The following is a 21,111-nucleotide window of genomic DNA, read 5'->3' on the forward strand; positions in this document are numbered from 1 at the left end:
TCACACTACCTCCTATGCTGGGCTACAAATTCCGTGCAACAACAGTCGAGGTACACTAAGGCTAGGAGCCGGAGTATAGGCCCGAAGAACAGAAATTGGTTTTACTTCCTACGCGGAACGGAGGTCTGGCGCCAGCACCAAAAGCGACAAACAGGCAGGGGTCCAGAGAGGCTGCAGACCGCGCCCAGGTCTCAAGTTTTAGTCAAGGCCCACGTTCCGGCCAGGCGAGGGGAGCAGAGAAGGTTATCCTTTCTTGACACCCTCGCCGCGGCGGGAGCACAGAAGAGAAGGTTGGAGTCGCAGTAATAGTGCCCACAATAAATGCAAACCCCCTCTTCAGCCCGTTAAACGCACTTACTTGAGCGAAGTAATTTCCAAGACACAAGGCCGGCACCGGCAACGGGAAGGGCCCCTCGGTCCTCCTGCCCCAGGCGCTGGCGGTGACGACAGCCGAGCCGCGCCGCCGAGAGCGAAGGCCCGGCGCACGGAGCGCGCGCTCCCGACAGGGGCTGGGCGGCTCCGCGGCGCCACCTTTAAGCGTCACTGACGGGGCTCTCCTTCTGAACACCCGGGCTTGAACATGTCGCGGCCGAAGGGAGTAGCTGGGCGGGATCCCCGAGCGGGGTTCGGAGCTGAGAGGAGAGACCTCGGTGCCTCCGTACCCCAGGGGCTATTAAAGGCGGCGAGGAAGAGCGGGCAGTTAAACCTGTCGGGCCGCAACCTCAGTGAAGGTAAGACCCAGAGGTACGACCCGATTGTGCGACCTGGCAGAAAGCATTTGCCCCACGTAGCCTCCCTTTTCTCTGGCCTGGATTTGGCCGCCTTTGGCCCAGGCTCCTAGCCAGGATCCCGGTGCTCGAATTCAGGCACTCATAACATTTCCACTGGTTCGGTCAGCTCGTTCGGTTCCTCCTTTCGCTCCAGGAATGTCTGGTGCAGGGAATGTGCTGGGAATACGGTCAAAATTTAAACGGGGCGCTTTCTGGGATTCCTACATTCTATGGAATAAACAACATAACGTTTGACTAAATTAGCTATCAAGTGATGGGCACATGCTTTGTTTCTTTGGCCCTCTGTTCCTCCTCTTAATTTAATCACTTAGGGCAGTTATCAGCGCTAAAATTCTGTATTTTATCTGCTCCTTTGTGAACTTAGAGTGAATGCCACTGTTCTCTATCAAGACCCTTTTCTGTGTGCAACTGGACAGAATCCTAAATACAAGGAATAATGAACATAATCCTAAATTGAAGATCAAGATGGATGCCATACAGAGTGAATTTGGGGCCATCCTGAAAATCTAGTAAAGATAAAAAGCACAAATCTGGACACCATGAATGAATAATAGCCAGATGCTCTTCTGATTTTCTGTTGTATACGGGAGGGAGTGGGAAGTGGGGAGAGAGAGATTATGGCATTCCTCCTGTTTTCCTCTACTTATATTTAGGTTTAAGGCTACTTGGGATTAAAAGCTTCCATTTCCTTGTAATGACTGCTTTTTTTTATTGTGCCATGTATAGAGTTGACCATGCAAACAAATACTTGCTGAATGAATGAAAGGGTATATGACAAAATCTCTGCACTACCTAGAAAAGCTTTTAATCAATGGGGATATTAGTATTCTAACAGTACAGATGTGCATATACACTTGCTTTTTCCAAAGCCTGGAACTTTCTACGTGATACCTGACTAGGGTTCACTCTGCTTCCTGTAGGACTCTGCTCAGATAGGCCCTTCCTAACTACCCTATCTAAATACCATTGCTAACATGTATTCTCTGTTTTTTAATAGCATTTATTACTATCAGAATTTATATTATGTATTTATTTGTTTATTGTCTTCTCTTCTCCGCTAGAGTATTAGTTGTAGGTGGTCAAGAAGCTTTGTTTTATTAATTGTTGTGTTCCTAGCACTCAAAATAGTGCTTAGTACATAGTAGATTCTTATTAAACATTTGTGGAAGGAATAAGTAAATGAATGAGTACTCCCAAATACTAAGTGTGTGCTGGAATGTACTTATTGATTGGATCCAGATGGTTTAGTCTATTAAAGTTTCAGGGAGCAAATGAATTTTGACTCCTAGCTTCATGATGACATGGATCAGGGCTGTTTAGGTCATTATTGTATAAACAGAGCCTAACATAATATCTGGCACATACTAGGTACTCAGCAAATTATGTTGAAGGTACAATATTTCATAGGAGACAAAAGATATAAATGGGAGAGGCACATGGTATCTATAGCTTATATATAAAAAAGGAATTCTTGTTATCATAATATAAAAGGTGTTTCTTTATCTAGTTGTAGCCTTCAACTTCATCTCTTGTCTCTCAGCCTTTGATATCCAAACTGCTGTAATTCTGAACTATTTGTAGTCCAGTATGGGGCCATGCTTCTTATCTCCATATCTTTGCTCAGGTAACTTTGAGATGCTTAATCTCCCTGTGTTTTATTTTCTCATTTATAATGTGATAGTAGGAATAGGACCTACTAAGGTTTAAATGAGATAATACACATAAAAGGCCTGGTACATAAAAAGTACATGGTAAAAAATGGCCATTGCTATTATTATTGCAATAGCCTCCTAAGTGGTTTCCTGAATTTCTTGTCTTAAATCTCACCCTCTAAATCAGTGTCATTACCAAGAATTATCTTTCCAAAGCAAAGATCTTACTATGTCATTCACATTTAATGACTCCCAGTAGCCCACAAGATTCAGCATAAAGTTCTTAGTACAACAAACAAAAAAAGTCTTTTGAAATCTTGCCCCTAAGTGTCTACAATAAAGCCTCCTGTCTCTTTTCGGAATCCTATACTTTAACAACAACAACAATAGCAAATCGTTTTTCCCCCAACAACCGTACTTTAAGGTTTTTTTAGAACAGTTTTAGGATTCCACAAAGTTGAACAGACAGTACAGAGAGTTCTCATATACCCTCTCTCCCCAGCTCATAGTTTCCCCTATTATTAACATCTTGCATTATGTGGTACATTTGTCACAACTGATCAGCCAATATTGATATATCATTATTAATTAAAGTCCATTATTTACATTACTGTTCACTCTTAGTCTTATACAGTTCTATGAGTTTTGACAAATGCATGATGTCATGTATCTACCATTGCAGTATCATATAGAATATTTTCACTGCCCTAAAAATCACCTGAGCCCTACCTATTTATTCCTTACCCTGCTTCTCCAGAAGCCCTGGCAGCCACTCATCTTTTTTTTTTTTTTTTTAATAAATTTATTTATTTATTTATTTTTGGCTGTGTTGGGTCTTTGATGCTGCGCGTGGGCTTTCTCTAGTTGTGGAGAGCGGGGGCTACTCTTCGTTGTGGTGTGAGGGCTTCTGATTACGGTGGCTTCTCTTGTTGCGGAGCACAGGCTCTAGGTGCGCGGGCTTCAGTAGTTGTGGCTTGCAGGCTCTAGAGCTGAGGCTCAGTTGTGGCACACGGGCTTAGTTGCTCTGCGGCATGTGGGATCTTCCTGGGCCAGGGCTCGAACCCGTGTCCCCTCCGTTGGCAGGCGGATTCTTAACCACTGCGCCACCAGGGAAGTCCCAGCCACTCATCTTTTTACTCTTTCTATGGTTTTGCCTTTTCCAACATGTCATATAATTGGAATCACACAGTATGTAGCTTTTTCAGACTGCCCTTTTTCACTAAGTAATGTGTATTTAAGGTTCCTCCATGTCTTTCCATGGCTTGATAGCTCATTTCATTTAACACTGAATGATATTCTATGGTACGGATGTACCATTTTGTTTATCCATTCACCTTTCGAAGGCCATTTTGGTTGCTTCCAGTTTTTGGCAACTATGAATGAAGCTGCTGTTTGTGTTCAGGTTTTTGTGTGGACATAAGTTTTCAATTCATTTGGGTAAAAACCTAGGAGGGCCTTTGTTTTGCTTTTTGGAACTTTCTGGAATTTTTTTTTCCCTGAATATTTTTGATCTGCAGTTGGTTGAATATGCAGATGCGGAACCCAAGGATACAGAGGGCAGACTGTATACTCCAGGTCTTTCTTTCCTCCTATATATTTATGTGATTATATAAATGTATTTGTAAAATGCAGTCAGGTCCAGTGTTTCTAAATTGTAAAAATAGAACCTAGCCTTTAATTTTGGTGTATATAACAAAAAGCAGTTAAAATTCTGTTGATTCTTTTTTTTAAGAGCAAATGTGGATTTTTATTTTGAAAGAAATCATAATACATTTTTAAAAAATTTAAAGCTAACAAAAAATTTAAAGCTAACAAATACCAAAAACGTTCCAATTTTCAGAAAGATAACAATATATATTTTTTTACTAACTACCTAACAGCTATATACAGTGCATGATTTCTATAATGCTTTCTTTACTACATTTTTGACATCAAATTCTTTAGTCACTTCTTCATATGACAGTGGTTTTGCAGTATCATTTTCTGTTGTAAGAATGGAAGGGTAATTCAGCCCTTCCCTTAGCATGGTTGCTATAATCTTTTTTTCTTTAATCACAGCATTTAATTTGTTTACATTTAATATAATTATTGATACATTTGAGTTTAAATCTATATTATTTTATTTTCATTCTTTCCATTTTGTTACTTTTTTCTTGTTTTATTTTGGTTTAATTTTTTTTTTAATTTTTATTGGAGTATAGTTGATTTACAATGCTGTGTTAGTTTCAGGTGTACAGCAAAGTGAGTCTCTTATACATATACATATATCCACTCTTTTTTAGATTCTTTTCCCATATAGGCTATTACAGAGTACTGAGTGGAGTTCCCTGTGCTATACAGTAGGTCCTTATTATTTAGTTATCTATTTTATATATAGTAGTGTGTATATGTCAATCCCAATCTTCCAATTTATCCCTCCCCCCAAAAATTCTATTGATTCTTGTTCTTAAATGGTGGCCTCCTGGAATGGATTCTTCTTAATGTGGTCACTTCTAAGAGCTGTGAGGCATTTTATTAACTACATGGGGTTGTTAACTGGTACCCGTACAGTGCAGATAAATATTTACCGGTAACTGAAATCTGTCGACTCTTGAGGGTTTTTAGATACACTTTCTTTTCTAGTTCCTTTGCGAAAGAACTAGGTCCTAGTTCTTTTGTAAAAATACTATTTATTATTTTCCTCTTTATATAACCAATATGTCTACTATAGAAAAAGTAGAATCTATATAAAGCATAAAAAATGAAAATAACCATCTACGGTTATCATTGTTGATATTTTGGAGGTTTTTCTTTTATAGTTTGTGTGTGTGTGTGTGTGTGTGTGTGTGTGTGTGTGTGTGTGAATATGTATATTTAACTTTCTGTTTTTTATTTTTAACAAATTTGGAATTGTACTGAGTTCTGCTTTTTTGACTTCTATTTGTACATTTTTCAGGGGCACTTGAAAAATAGTCATTAAAATAATCAGATAATAGACTATCTTATGAATATTGTGATTAATTTAAACATCCAAATATTGTTGGCAGTTTTAGAGTCATCATTCTGAGTGTCAGTTCTATAAGTTACTTAGAAAGGTATACCCAAACAAAATAACTAATAGTAACCAACTTCAAAGAAGAATATTAGAAATATTCTGGAAATTCTAAGTGACAGCTCTTTTTATGAGTAGCAGTGTGGGAATATATTATCTTTTGTTCAGTATAGATATTGCAGCTCTTTTTCATTGGACCAGATAAAATGAAAGTAGAATTGAAAAGGAGGTATTGATTGTTGCCTTCTGCTTGCATGACCTTGGCAGAACAGTAGTGTAGGAATGTTTTCGAATGACTCATCAAAAACTTAATGAAAGTAAGAGGGGCCAGTGTTTGGAACAAAAGAATGCTGTAAATTCTAAAGGAAACCACACTATTGAACTGACAGGAACATTGGTAAGTGGATAATTTATTAAATAAGCCAATTAAATTAGTTTAGAAACCATACTATTTGAAAGAGAAATATGGGTGTAAGGCTATCGTTCCTTATCTTGAAGAGAGCAGTTTGGTTAGTTTCTGTTTGTGGAATTAAGTAAATAGGTCTAGGGCTTCTAGGCCTCAGGATGTCATGTTGTCTGTTTTAGGGTAATGAAAATTTGCCATATTCAGTTTGTACAGTTTTTTGTGACATAATAAAAAGTGTAACAAACCATATGTTTACTAAGATTTTAAATAACCATCCTTAAATCTGTATTAACCATGTTCTGCTTTACTATTTAGCTTAACTCTGTATTTTGACTCCTGATTGTCTTAATGGAATTTACTGTTATATTCTAAAAAGCTAATGAGAATTAACCACAGTATCCAGATTTTATAACAAATAATTCCAGAAAGAAACTATGCTTCCAGGTGAGTAGATCATCAAAACAAGCTAATTCTTAAACAGTTCTTAGAAATGAAAACACGAGGAAAGGGACTTAATCCATATGTAATGGCAAAATCTGAGGTGAACATTTAATTTTTAGTATACTGAAATCCAGGGAAGTCTACTTGTTTAGATTATAAAACAAGGACCTTGATAGTTAATTGAAAATCCCATTCCTATTTCTTGATCTGTTGATATATTTCTAAATGTTAGTATTTTAACCTGTTGGGATGTGTATCCCAAGTTATCGCCAATGCCAAAGTTTATTTAATAAACTAGTGCAAATTTAAACTTACCCTTATATTAATATCATGTTCACTCACTTGCATTTTAATATGTTTTTTTGAGTAGAAGAGAAAAAATACAGGCTGGGAAGAATGGAATTATAGTTTAGTGAGGCTTGTCTTCACTATAAAACTGAATGTACCCTGAAGTTAATGTAATAAATTCAAGCATGTTTTTCTCTTAAAGTGATTAGTAAACATGTTTCCTTTTTATATGTTTAACATTGTTTCGCTTTTTTATTACAGTATCCTGGACTTCAGGAAAGAAGTGTTCTCTTCATGCATTCTAAAATAACAATGGTTCAGGTGTTCTAAACCACAAAGATATATTCCTTTGAATCAACCTAAAGCTGCAACTGAGTTAATGCCTTCCATATAACTTTTTAATTTTGCTTTGGGGTGTGTGTTTTTGTGTGTGTGTGTGTGTGTGTGTGTGTGTGTGTGTGTGTTAAACTTTAAAGATAGCCTCAAAGTGACACTATAATATTATGGTTTATCAATTTGGAATTCTTTGTTTAATGTAATGAGGCCATTGGTGGCCATACATAAACTACTGTGGAGAAAATTGGAATGTTTATCAATGAGCTTTCCCGGATCCTTTACAGAGTGACTTGATCTATTGGTTTATTCTTTTAAAGTGCTCATAATTGGGTAGACAGTCTAGTAAATGGCATTTGTAAGATAAACTATTATCAAAATATTACCCTGCACCTAGCAAAAGCCTTTTTGTACTGCTATTATTGGATTCTAGCATTTAAGTGACAGTAGGGCCCTCTCATTTAATCAACGAGGAAACTGGGGACCAGAGATACTAGGTTACTGGCCAGTTTGATTAGTTATACAGGTTAAACCAGAGCCTTAGGTCCCTGACTCTTTGGTCAGTGGTATGTCCGTGATGCTATACTGTGTATCATAGTTGAATATATTTACAATCTTTTAGAAGATGGTAATCAACCTAGACTAGATATAAACTTTAATGGGTATGATTTTCTGCCTTAAGTAAACAGTTATTATTGTATACTGTGCATGATCATTATATTTATGAAACTGTACAAAGGAGTCAAAAAAATTTTTTTAATCTCATGATTTATTGCTCCTATAGTTTACTGGCTGCACATTCTTTTATTCATCCATGTAAACACCATTTTAGACGTGTTTTTTATTTCTTCTCTGTTTCTTCACCTACCCACTTGTAAGTATCTTCCTCAAATTAGACAGTTCTCTGCTGTCAACCCATTTGTGACTCCCTATTTCTGTAATTAGCTGTTGTCAATGGAAGAAAGAATGAATTGCCCAAAAAAACATGTAAAGAAATCTTTTTTCAGTGTTTAAGGATCACACCATCCATTGTGGAAGTCTCTAGTCACATATGGCTATTTAAATTTTAGTTAACCAAAATTAAATAAAATTAAAAATCAAGTTCTTTAGTCACTTTAGCCACATTATAAGTGCTCATTGGCCATATGCAGCTAGTGGCTACCATATGGAATAGGGCAGATACAGGATATTTCCATCATTGCAGAAAGGTCTTTTGGGTAGTGCTGCTTAAGGGTATTATCTACCCTGTGAGAAACATTTATATATATATATATACACACACATACACATATACACACTTCAATTTTTTTATTCATTCACGTATATACATATGTGTACATCTGCATTCATAAGATTGTCTTGATATATTACATCATCTATATTTAAAAAATTGTCACTCTTTGTCTTTAGTTATCTTTATTGGGGTATAATTTACAAACAGTATGTACATTCATTTTAAGTGTACAGTTTAATGAGTTTTGACAAATACATACAGTTGTGTAACCTCTACCAAAATCAAGATAAAGAACATTTCCAGTACTTGAAAAGTTCCCCTTGCTGTCAGTCTACCCCCACTGCTAGCTCCCCGGAACCAGTGGTCTGCTTTTTGTCAATATAGATTAGCCTCTTCTAGAATTTAATTCAAATAGAATTATACATTTGCAATTTTTCTTTTGCTTAGAATGTTTTTTGAGGTTCATCCATATTGTTTACATAAGTAGTTCCTTTTTATTGTTGAACAGTAATAGTCCGTTGTATGTATGTATTTCAGTTTGTTTATCCATTTACCTGTTGAGCTGTGTTTAGCTTTTGGCTATTATGAATGAAACTGCTTATGATTTTTCAAGTACAGTCTGTGTAGACATATGTTATCATTTCTGTTGAGTTAAGTACCTGAGAGTGGAATCGCTGGATATATAATAATAAGTGCATATTTTACTTTATAAGAATTCACCAAACTGTTTGTCCCTAGTAACATGAGAGATTCAGTTGCCACACATCATTACCAACACTTTGTATTGTCATTATTTTTAACATTAGCCATTCTTGTGGTTGTGTTACAGTATCTCCTTATGGTTTTATTTACATTTCCTTGATGATTAATGATGTTGAGCATCTTTTCAACTGCTCATTAGTTTTTGTATATCTTTTGCCAAGTGTTCAGTTTTTTTGTCTATTATTAATTGGGCTGTTTGTCTTACTGAGTTATAAGACTTTTTATATTCTGGGGATGCAAGTCCTCAGATATATTATATATCTATATTGGTATCTATCTAATATATTCTCCCAGTCTGAGGCTTGCCTAATTTTCTGAACAATTTCTTTAGAAAAACATAAGAGTTTTTAATTTTGATGAAGTCCAATTTATCAATTTTTTTCTTTTATGATTGTACTTTTTCTATACTGAGAAATTTTATCCATCCCAAGGCTGTGAAGATTTTCTCCTCTGCTTTCTTATAGAATTTTTGTAGTTTTATCTTTTACATTTAAGTCTGTGATCTACTTGGCATTAATTTTAGAGTGTGTCACAAGGTAAAGGTTGAGGTTCATTTTTTATCTATACGAACATTTGTTGAAAAGACTATTCCTTTCTTATTAAATTATTTTGGCAACTTTGTTGAATATTAATTGACATTATTTTATTGCCTAGAATTTTTTCTGAACTCATTTTTTTTTCTCCTGTTGGTCTGTATGTCTGTCCTTATGCTAATACCACACTGTCTTGATAAGCTTTATAGTAAAAATTAAAATCAAGTACTGTTAAATCCTATCGCTTTCTTCTGTTTCAAAATTGTTTAATCTATTTTAGTTTTCTTGCATTTCAGTATACATTTTAGAATTAGCTTGTTAGTTTCTACAGAAAGGCCTTCTGGGATTTTGATTAGGATTATACTGAATCTATAAGTCACTTTGAGAAGTGACATCTTAAAAATATTGAGTCTTCAAGCTGTAACGTGGTATATTTCTCTACTTATCTAGACCTTCTTTAAGTTTTTACAGCAAAAACCAGGAGTCTTTCATATATTTTGTATTTTCGTACCATAGGTTTTGCATATATTTGTTAAATTTAACACTGAGTATTTCGTGGTTTTAGATGTTATGTCTTGTAAATCTTTAAGCATTTAAGAATGTTTCCAGTTACTGAGTGCTAATATGTAGAAACACAATTGATTTTTGTATATTAAGCTTGAAGTCTGTGACCTTTCTAAACTCATTACATATAATTGTTTTTGTAGCTTTCTTAAGATTTTCTATATAGATGTTCATGTCTGCTAATAGAGACAGTTTTGCTTCTTCCTTTTCAATCTGAATGGCTTTTATTTATTTTTCTTGCCTTGTTGCATTAGTCAGAACTGCTAGTAAAATATTGACACAGTAAGAATGGGCATCCTCACTTTGTACCCAATTTTAGAGAGTAAGCACTGAGTTTTTCACCATTAAGTATTTTGTTAGCTGTAGATTTTTCAAAGATACCCTTTATCAGGTTGAAGGAGTTCCCTTTCATACCTAGTTTTTTGAGAATTTTTATCTTGAATGATTGTTGAATTTTGTCAGATGCTTTTTTTTTTTCATTCCTTGACAGTCATGTTGTGTTACTCTTTTTCTGTTAATATGGTCGACTGCACTGATTCATTTTCAAATGTTAAAGCAGCCTTGCATTCCTTATATAACTCACTTGGTCATGGTGTTTAGATTTGGTTTTTTGTTTTTGTTTTTTTTCCCCCCTTTTAATGTCTTTGATTTTGGTATCAGAGTAGTGCTGGCTTTATAAAATGAGCTGGGAATTTTTCTTTCCTCTATTTTCTGAAACAGTCTGTAGAATCAGTATCATTTCTACTCTAAATGTCTGTAGAATTCACCAGTGAAGTGGAGTTTTCTTTGTGGGAATGTTTTAAATAGCAAGTTTAATTTCTTTGGTAGATACAATGTACATTATTGTGATTTATAAGAAATATATATATTTGGTCATTCAGATGACCAAAATATATTTCTCAGAGATATTTGGTCTTCATCCATAGTTCCTGGCCCACAGCTCCCAAAACCCTTGGAATTTTCCTGAATAATAAGAGCAATGGGAGCATCCTTTGTTATAATATTTGGTTTCTTCTCCTCAGTTCCCAAAAAACAAAAACAAAACCCCCAAAAAAACTGCTTCAGAGCCATAAAAGTGAAATGGTGTCTTGTTAACAAGACTTTAATACCACAAGTGAGTTTATGTTAATGAAAGTGACTTTTGCAAAACACCTAAGGACGGAGGCTGGTAGCCAGGAGAACTAACCACAGATAGAATCAGAATCAGAAACCCTGATTCTGGACAGGAGAGAGGGGATAGAGGTTGAATCAATCACCAATGGCAAATGAGTTAATCAATCATGCCTATGTAATGAAGCCTCTGTAAAAACCAAAAAAGGAGAGGGTTCTGAGAGCTTCCACATTAGGGAACCAGTATGCTCCCATGTGCCATTGTGCCGGACCACAAGCTCCACAAGGATGGAAGCTCCGTTTTTCAGACCTTACCCTATGTATCTCTTCATCTGGTTGTTGGTTCGTATCCTTTAATATCGTTCGTAATAAATCTGTAACCTAGTGAGTAAATGGGTTTTCCTGAGTTCTCTGGGCCATTCTAGCAAATTAACTAAACCCAAAGAGGGAGTCGTGGGAACCTCTGATTTATAGGCAGTTGATCAGAAGTACTGGTAATAAGCTGGGCTTGTGACTGGCCTCTGAAGTGGAGGGCAGTTTTGTGGGACTGAGCCCTTTACTTGTGGAATCTGATTCTATGTCCCCTAGTAGTATCAGAGTTGAGACACCAGGAGGGTGTCTGAGAATTGATTGTGTGGGGAACAATATGCACACTGGAATTGGGTCCAGGAACCCTTTCAAAAGGCTACTCAGATTTCCTGTTGCTGTTGTGCTTTATTTTTTTCCCCCTTTCAGGGAATTTGTCCATATCCTCTAAGTTGTTGAATGTATGGATATAAAGTTGTTCATCATATTCCCTTATCCTTTTTTTTAAAATAAATTTATTTATTTATTTTTAGGGTCTTCGTTGCTGCGTGCAGGCTTTCTCTAGTTGCAGTGAGCGGGGTGGGGGGGCTACTCTTCATTGTGGTGCATGGACTTCTCATTGCGGTGGCTTCTCTTGTTGCGGAGAGCACGGGCTCTAGGCACGGGCTTCAGTAGTTGTGGAACACAGGCTCAGTAGTTGTAGCTCATGGGCTCAGTGTTGTAGCTCGCAAGCTCTAGAGCGCAGGCTCAGTAGTTGTGGTGCACAGGCTTAGTTGCTCCGTGGCATGTGGGATCTTCCCGGACCAGGGCTGGAACCTGTGTCCCCTGCACTGGCAGGCGGATTCTTCACCACTGCGCCAGCAAAGAAGTCCCTTCCCTTATCCTTTTAACATCTGTAAGATTGGTAGTGATATTCCCACTTTCAAAGAACTGGGTATTGGTTTTATTGCTTTTTATCTATTACCATATTTGTTTTCTATGTCATTGATTTCTACTCTTTTTTTGTTTACTTTGGGTTTACTTTGTTCTCTTCTATCTTCCTAAGATTGTAGTTTAGATCATTGTGAGATGGGATTATATATGAGCAAGACTGGCCATGAGTTGATAACTGTTAAATGTGGGCGGTGGGTACGTGGAGCATTATTTCATTATACTATTTTTTAATTTATGTATATATTTGACATATATGTATAACTTTAAAAATTACATACAGCAAATAAACCTAACTCCATAGTAAATTTTTTTCACATTTATATGCCTATTGACATTTATTTTTTACCTGGTAGTTTCTGTTTTGTGAATTGGTAAGCTACTTTTAGGATGGCTCCACCGAATTCCTCAATAATTAGGACAATATACCTTTCAGTGGTTCTTCATATTTGTGGGGAGGGAAGAAAAGTGACATGAATCTTGGTGCTATAAACTCTTGAAGAAATTGAGATATTTCACAAACAATGGGGAAAAGAATGAGCAGTAAGTCAATGTTTATGGAAAAGCAAATTGATACATATTTAATAACAGCAGTATGGTATCAACAATTATCCATCCCGTGATAGTTCCTACAAAGACAAATTTGGTTAACCAAAATATCTGAAGTAATAATGATAAAATTTTAACATTCGTTTAGTATAGTTGATGGGTAACAGATATTGTTGTTGTGTTGTATACAAATTTCTTGTGTTCTCCACCTTCCTCCTTACAAAAAAAGATATTTTCTATTACATTGCCTTTTAAGTATAATAGTCTTAATGTACCTATGTATAGATGTTAAGAGAAAAATATATGCACAATGCTCTACATATTTTCTTTAGGAGTAGACTTGTGCATATCACATAGCTTCTTCCATACATTTTTTTTATGTTTTGTATTGTTTTGTCTTGCCTTGTTTTTTTTTTTTTTGTTCTTGTTATGGAGCTTTTTGTTGGTGATCCAAACTGGTATGGCACATTTGTAACTTTTTTTTGCTTAAGGGTAACATTGATTTTTAGTCAAATACATAAACGTACCCATTTCTATTGACTGATTTGGTGTCAGTAACTTCACATGCAAGTGCTGGGCTGATGTGTGTTTCTCATTCCCACTCAGTCATCCATATATACCCACCAAAATAATAATAACAACAACAGTGAAGATACATTTTATGCTGCTTTTGTGCTCAAAGAGTTGGAAAGAGTGGTTTTTGTTTGTTTGCTTTGCTTTAAAAATAAACCTCTGTCCATAAACATGGGTGGATTTTCATTCTGTTTTATTCCCATTTGCTGGAGATTCATTGATAGAAGGGTAGAGAAATGCAGATTGCTTAGGCAGAGAGAAGGGTAGGAAAGGGATCTTATAATTTATTCTAATACAGATATAGGTACCTCATTTTTTTTTGAGTGAACGGATTTCAGAAACTTTGCTTTGCTTCTGTAAAACCATTGTATTGGATTGCTCGACCTGATTGTGTCGTGAACTTGAAACTTTGACCGCACCTTTCCATTTAATGTCATTTAAAAATGATAGTTAATAACTGTAAGGCATAACCAATGGTTGCCTTGATTAATATTAGCTAAAGTTCTAGATTATACCCGTATATCGTCCTACTGGTATCAAGGAATGAAGGACTATTTAAAATAGTTCTGCTGTAGCACTAGAGCAAGTTAATATTTTCTAGATCTTCAAGTGTTATAGTGATAAACCTGGACTCTTTCTGTTTAACTTGAACAGTCTTATCTGCAGTGTCAAAGGAATTGCTGTATATGCTGCAACAGAAGTAATACAATGTTGTGTGATGGGATAAGAAATAAAATTGTACGTCAGATAAAATAGAGAGCAGCTACCAGAGTCAGATATACCTTACAAATATTCACTGAGAAGCAAAGACAATTTAGTTTTTCCAGGGTTTAAATCCCATCTAGCTATATAACCCTGGGTAAATGATACATTCTCTGTGCCCCATTTTTCTCATCTGTAAAGTGAAAATAACACCTACCTCACGGAGTTACTATGAGATATAAATGAGTTAGTTTAAATGTTGATTTCCATACGTTCTCTGTTATGGTAGCATAATGGTAGAGTCCATTCTTTATTTGTCTTGTATATCTAACCACTATATGCTGTGCAGGGAATGTATATAGTAAATATAGTTGAATGAAGATAAGAGTGAGATCTTATATGAAAAATATATATCCAATATTCTGCTTTGGAATAAAATCAACTTCCACTGTAATGTAGTTGTAATTCATTGCTATTTGTTTGATTTATTTGAAAGTGTTTTTTTAGTGTTTCAGAAACTTCTTTTCAGTAGATAAGCAGAATAGCTGTTATAAACATATGTACTTAGTATCTCATTTCTTTCCCTTCTTTTTTTTTTTTTGGTGTGGTGGTGGTGGAAATAGTGCCTCAGTGTGTTTGGAGAATAAATGTGGATATCCCTGAAGAAGCTAATCAGAATCTTTCATTCAGTGCTACTGAGCGATGGTGGGAACAGACAGATTTGACCAAACTAATCATATCAAACAATAAACTTCAGTCACTTACTGATGACCTCCGACTCCTTCCTGCACTGACTGTTCTTGATGTAAGTTGACTGATTATAAATATGGGTCTTTGTCTGAAGAGACTCTAAACCTAAATTTAGGCTTTGAGAAATAGAATACCCATGTTCAATCGGTAGAGTGCAAGGAAGAATAACAAATTACTGTGTTCGGCATAGCATAATGGTTAAGAGTGCAGAGTCAAAACATCAGGCTTCAAATTTTGACTCTGCCACTTGATAGCTGTGTGATCTCGGGAAAGTTACCTCTTTGTGCTTCAGTTTCCACATTTATAAACCGAGACTGGTACTACTACCTGTTTTTAAAAATTGTTCTTTGAATTAAATGAGTTAATGCATACAGACAGAATTGGTATTTAACAAGTGGTTACTGCTGCTCGTCTTTTTTTTAATTTCTATTATTTGTATCATTATTATTCTAGATGTTAAAGCAAGTATTTAATATTGTTTTGTTTTTGGTTTTGGGTTTTTTTTTGGTTTTTTGGGGGTTTTTTGGGGTAACTTATCTCCAAGACTGACTTAAATTATTGGGCTTAAATTTTTGTGTGTTTATTCAGGGACTATGCTTTTAATCCCTAGTTGCCATGTCATGAGTAGTTTATTTCATAATCCACAGACTTCTGATATACTTTACTTAAGATCATCAAAAATTTTCCATTTCATGTCTGAAAAAGTTGGATGTCGTCAGATTTCTAGAGAAGTTTTTATTTTCTTCATTTGTAAAATGAATGGATTGGCATAAGTGTTCTCTTAAAGGTTCCTTGTACCTTGAAAGCAATATGATTCTGTAAGAACATGAGAGAAGTCCCCTTCCTCATTTATTTTTTGTAAATGTTGACATAAATCATACCATCAGAGGGCTGTTAATTTCTGACCCTGTCATCTCTCATTTGAGATTGAAGTTCCACTCAATGAGGTGAAGTTTTTTTTTTAACTGTAGTATTTAAAATTGATCTCTTATCACTTCATGATTTATGAGCAGCAGTTTGGTCAATTTCAAACTCATTTTTCTCTTCTGTACTCAAAACAAATTACCAGTAGCCCAACTATGCTTTTGAGCTAGAATAACGAGACTATCATCAGAGAATATTGTACAATAGCAAAGCTCATGGTTAATTATAAGACTAAGATATTGACTGCGTCTTTTAATAACTTTTAGATACATGATAATCAGCTGACATCCCTTCCTTCTGCTATAAGAGAGTTAGAAAATCTTCAGAAACTTAATGTCAGGTAAAATTTAAGCTTATTTCAGTATTGCTAGTATAAGGGTGTAAATCTAACATTCTTTAAAATTTTTTTCAAACATTTTTTCTAACATGTAAAAAATGTTTTGTATTATCTCAGAAAGTGATTAAGCAGAATAATAATTTTAAGTTTTAATTCTCAGATTATTTTATTTTTTGTTTTAGAATTGCCTGCATGTTTTCTGGTTTTACAAATTTAAGGCCAGTTGATTTTTTTAAAAATACTTTTTATTTGTATGAAATAATTTTTAGTGGTTATAATGAGGAAAATTTCATGTTTTCAATATTAGTAGTTTTTAAACTTTTCTGAGGACTCCTGGGATTCCATGGGTATGCGTCTGGTACTCACTGATAGGTACATGGGAAGCCAGGTGGCTAAGGCCCTAGCTAACTCTGTTTGCCCTTCAGTACACAGACTTTCAAGAAAAATAACTGCCTTATATGTTATATATACACAGGGGGAAAGGGATTAGGGATGATTTAATTTAGGAGAAAAAAATGAAAAAGTTTAAGTGTTCAAAACATAGTTTGAAAAGCTGGGGCTTATAAAATAGATATAAATCTATCTAACACAGCATGATAAAGTTGCAGTTTTCTGGAGTTAACTGGTTTGAGGGAGAACAGTTCCTCAAATAACAGTCCTTATTTGGTGAAAAATAAGACTGGAGTTGCATATTGCATTCATCTGGACATGCCAGGCCCTCAAACAGAAATAGCTATTTTTGTCTTGAGTGCTAAGTTGAAACCTAATCCCCATGTAAAATGTGACTTCATTGTAGTGTATGTATGTGCACATTTTTGTCAAAATTCTAAAACTCATATGCAGTGTAAAAATTATAGCCCAATGTATTCTTTTATATGTAAAATCAAGTTGATTAAAAGGAACCAATCAAAAGTTCACAAATTATATGTTTGGTTAAAAATCTTTATTTCTTTGAAACTCTCAATTTGATTATTTTAGATTACTGTCATTTTAATGGGTGTGTGCTTTTAGGATGTAAAGTTTGTAAGTACTTAAAATTAGTAAACTTACTTCATTTTTTTTAATGAGCCCAGGTAGTTGATTAGCAAAAATGCCTTTATAAATATTTATTGTGTTGTCACCAAATTGTTCAGCATTTGTTTTATCAATCAATAGCCATAACAAGCTGAAAATACTCCCTGAAGAAATTACAAATCTAAGAAACCTGAAGGGCCTATATCTCCAGCATAATGAACTAACTTGCATACCAGGGGGATTTGAACAACTTTCCAACTTAGAAGATTTAGTAAGTTTTGATTTTGCAATATTTATATAATTTGGGGCTGGTGGGATTTTTCATTAAACTGAAAAATTGGATGTATGATTGAAATCATGGGTACATGGGCAGCTGATTGTATGACTAGATTATCAGAAACTGAATTACAATTAGATTGCTAAATTAGTAATTGTAAATTTGATTTTCTTATGTTTTTCTTATGAAGGAAATCACCTTAGATTTTAATTTAGGAATAGAGTTTGGGAAAGGAGCCATTGAGGATGACTTTGTTATTCATAGGCTTTTATGGCTTAGCAAAATAGAGGAAAGGTGTTTTTAGCGTATACCAATTCCCTTTTTTATATCCATTCTCATTTCCTCCTCTGTAGCCCTTATGGCCCTTTTGTCCTCTAAGTGTCCAGATAATGCCTTCAGGGCCTGCTTTTTCTACCCTATTTTTCAAAATGGCCATATTTCCTGGTAAAAATTTTTATTCTATCCGTTTCACATCTTAAATAGAGATAACCATAAAGCAATGCAAGTATTATTTTAGTCATACTATTAAGAATAATACAAACAATAGGCACTTTGCTATACATATAGCATATTACATATTACTTTGCTATACATATAGCAGAGTAGATAGTTTTATCCCCGTTACAGATAAGAAACTAAGACTTGTAAAAAAAAAAAAAAAAGTAACTCATCCAAAGTCATATAACTAATATGTAAGGAATTTAGGAATTTAACATGAAATAATCTGACTTCAAAGTGTATCTTTTTTTTGTTCCCCCACTTTACCACAGAAGAAGTAAGACTCTACTGTAAGGTATCCTATCTGAAAGACTTCAGCTATATTAGATCAGATGTTCTAATATAAATCTCTACTCCACATAGTTATTTCATGTTACATTCTTGTTCTAGTCACAATTACATGTTTTGAAAACCTCATTAGTCATTTTAGCCTTGAAGTTTATTTTTTATTCAAGGAAAAATTGCTTCTTTTACTTATTTTTTTCTTGATATTTCACCCATCTGCTCTAGTGTTTGAAATCAAAATACATACTCTCTTCAACCATTTCTTTAGTAGCTCTTTGTTTTTCAATCTGATCAGATTGGAAATAAGGTTTGGAAAGTAAAAGGCATAGGTAGGTGAAATGAATGGTAAAGGAAGGAGCCATCAGATTTCCTTATAAAATTTACTGGTAAAAGATAGCAATTGATTTAAAAAAAAAAAAAAAAAAGAGCCTGGTAGAAAGCTTAAAGGAAACCTAATAAACTTTCCTTATGGGTTCCCATATAGTCATTGCATAATGAAAGGATGTTTCAGCTGAGAACTGTGTTCTTAAGGACTCATTATCAAATAAATCATAAATGTGAGCAGCAATATATTAAAACATTAAAAGTATAAGATCTATAATAATTTAAGCTAGTAATATTTCTTAAAGTTATATAAAAACTGCCTAACACAATGGTACTAAATAAATATTGAAGAAATGACTTAGCATAAATAATGATTAATTTATATGCACTGTACTTATTTTGTATCTAATTTAGTCATTAACTGCAGTAATTATTTATTAGCAATTCTGTTGTTTTGGGTTCTTTAAAATTTCTTAAGAATTTGTGAATCTTTTCTTTATCAGAAACTTTTTTTATTTTTAGCTTTTGATATTGCAATAATTTTAGATTTACAGAAAAGTTGTAAAGATAGTACAGAAAGTTCCCATATACCCTTCACCCACCTTAATGGGCGAACATTTTACATAACTATGGGATATTTGTAAAAACTAAGACATTAACGTTGGTTCAATATTACTAACTAAACTACAGGTTTTATAATATTTTCCCAGTTTTTCCACTAATGTCCTTTTTTTTTTGTTCCAGGATCCAATCCAGAATACTACATTGCTTTTAGTGTCAGTAACTTTTGATATTACAAAATATTTATTTATTAGTAATCTGTTGATTCTTAGACCTTAGAGTATTTGAGTTGTACATTATTATATTGATGTTGTAGATTATGATAATATGTTATTTTATGTTATTATAATAACAGTGTGTTTTAAAAAATACACTGATCTAGCATTTTTCCTTTTTCTATCTTCTTAATTTATTTGGAGTTACAGTTGTTTAACGTTAGACTAAATCATGGTCTTCAGAGAACCGTTCCTTTAAGTCATTTTTTTCTTATTCATTGTTGCCACTTGCCTTACCTAACAGTTTGATGATAGCTGGTGTAGTACTTATATCTGATTTGAATGTCGTAAGAAGAATACCTGATTCATAACATTGTCTTTTAAAGGGAGTTTCAAAAATATATTCTGTCATAAAAGACAAAACAGAAACGAAGACTTAAAGCAATATCAAGGTATAGAGATTAATTAGGCAAGCTTGAATGAGTGAAAACTAGAGAGTAGAGTAGACTTCTTTACTTAGTTAAAGCAGACTTGCTGAGGTCAGCAGAACGAAGAGGGAATATTTTTTTCCTCTCAAATTAAAATGGCCATTTTTTTTCAGCTTACTTTTTTTCTTCCAAGAATTTTTTTTTCTGCAAAGATGTTTTTCATTTCATATTACAGTTTAACTATACAGTTTGCCTTATTTATCATAGGTACTCAACAAATAATGGATGAACAAATAGATTTTTTTTTGAAAACATGATAACATGGTACAGCATGACTTAATATTAACAGAAACCTTTGTGTAAAATATTTTTGAAGTCAGAATTCATTTTAATTCCTCTCTGCTACATTATTAGGCACATAGTAGGCCCACAGAGTATATTGAGGTAATGAATGATGATCTGTGAAATTGTCAGTGAATGAGAGTTACAAAACATATCATCTGTAAATAGTTTTTTTAATGTTGCAATGCCCTCAAAATTCTGAAATTCCCCTTAGAGATCCTTTCTTTTTTTATTTACTTGTTCATTCATTCATTTTGTCTTTCTCTTTTTAAAGGATCTTTCGAACAATCATCTTACAACTGTTCCTGCTAGTTTTGCTTCTCTATCCAGGCTGCTGCAACTCAATCTTTCCAGTAATCAACTGAAGAGTTTGCCTGCAGAAATAAGTGGAATGAAAAGTAAATCTTCTGTATTTTAAAAAATAAAAAAATTTGAAATTGGTGCAGCTTACATTTAAAAAAATGAATTTTTATATTGTTAGTTACAGAGAAGTAAAATAATAGATTTTGTGGTGGTAAATGCAAACAATAACAACTAGTCAGATTTTCTCCAGGCCATTGTAGTCTAGCAACTTTGTAAAGAATTACCACCAGGGGACTTCCCTGGTGGTCCAGTGGGTAAGACTTCGTGCTCCCAATGCAGGGGGCCCGGGTTCAATCCCTGGTCAGGGACCTAGATCCCGCATGCATGCTGCAACTAAGAGTCCACATGCCGCAACTAAGATCCTGTGTGCCACAACTAAGACTCGGCGCAGCCTAAATAAATAAATAAATAATAAAACAAAACAATAAAAAAAAAAGAATTACCGCCAAAACAATACTTTGGCATATCAAAAAGAGAAAAAGAAAATAAGATTATAAATTGTGGTAATATTGTATACCTGAGAAATTGATTAAGGTTTTGAGCTATTCTCTCTCTTCATTCATTTATTCAACATTTACTAAGAGGTCA

At 34.4% G+C, this 21,111-nt stretch overlaps 2 protein-coding genes across 7 annotated transcripts in view; one reads left to right on the forward strand and one right to left on the reverse strand.

The window, feature by feature from the left end:
- The window catches only part of SRSF11 (serine and arginine rich splicing factor 11), a 45,767-nt gene extending 45,280 nt beyond the window's left edge, over positions 1–487 (reverse strand). Inside the window, exon 1 of one of the 2 annotated variants that reach the window (XM_082358293.1) lies at positions 359–487. The gene's annotated coding sequence lies outside the window, so the exon portion shown is untranslated. The remainder of the gene's footprint in view (positions 1–358) is intronic. The other variant, XM_082358294.1, reaches the window with a different exon arrangement.
- Positions 488–580: 93 nt separating this feature from the next.
- The window catches only part of LRRC40 (leucine rich repeat containing 40), a gene marked incomplete at its 5' end in the record, with an annotated part of 51,692 nt that continues 31,161 nt past the window's right edge, over positions 581–21,111 (forward strand). Inside the window, 6 exons of one of the 5 annotated variants that reach the window (XM_082357460.1) lie at positions 5,280–5,871; positions 6,196–6,984; positions 14,829–15,010; positions 16,146–16,219; positions 17,372–17,501; positions 20,435–20,558. In XM_082357460.1, coding sequence (XP_082213586.1) covers position 6,984; positions 14,829–15,010; positions 16,146–16,219; positions 17,372–17,501; positions 20,435–20,558 — 511 coding nt within the window. Of the gene's footprint in view, positions 732–5,279; positions 5,872–5,900; positions 6,985–14,828; positions 15,011–16,145; positions 16,220–17,371; positions 17,502–20,434; positions 20,559–21,111 lie in introns of those variants that run through there. The other 4 variants (XM_082357462.1, XM_082357461.1, XM_082357459.1 and 1 more) reach the window with 4 other exon arrangements.

Source organism: Balaenoptera borealis (genome assembly GCF_965194805.1).
Source record: "Balaenoptera borealis genome assembly, chromosome: 1".
Classification (NCBI taxonomy): Eukaryota; Metazoa; Chordata; class Mammalia; order Artiodactyla; family Balaenopteridae; genus Balaenoptera; species Balaenoptera borealis.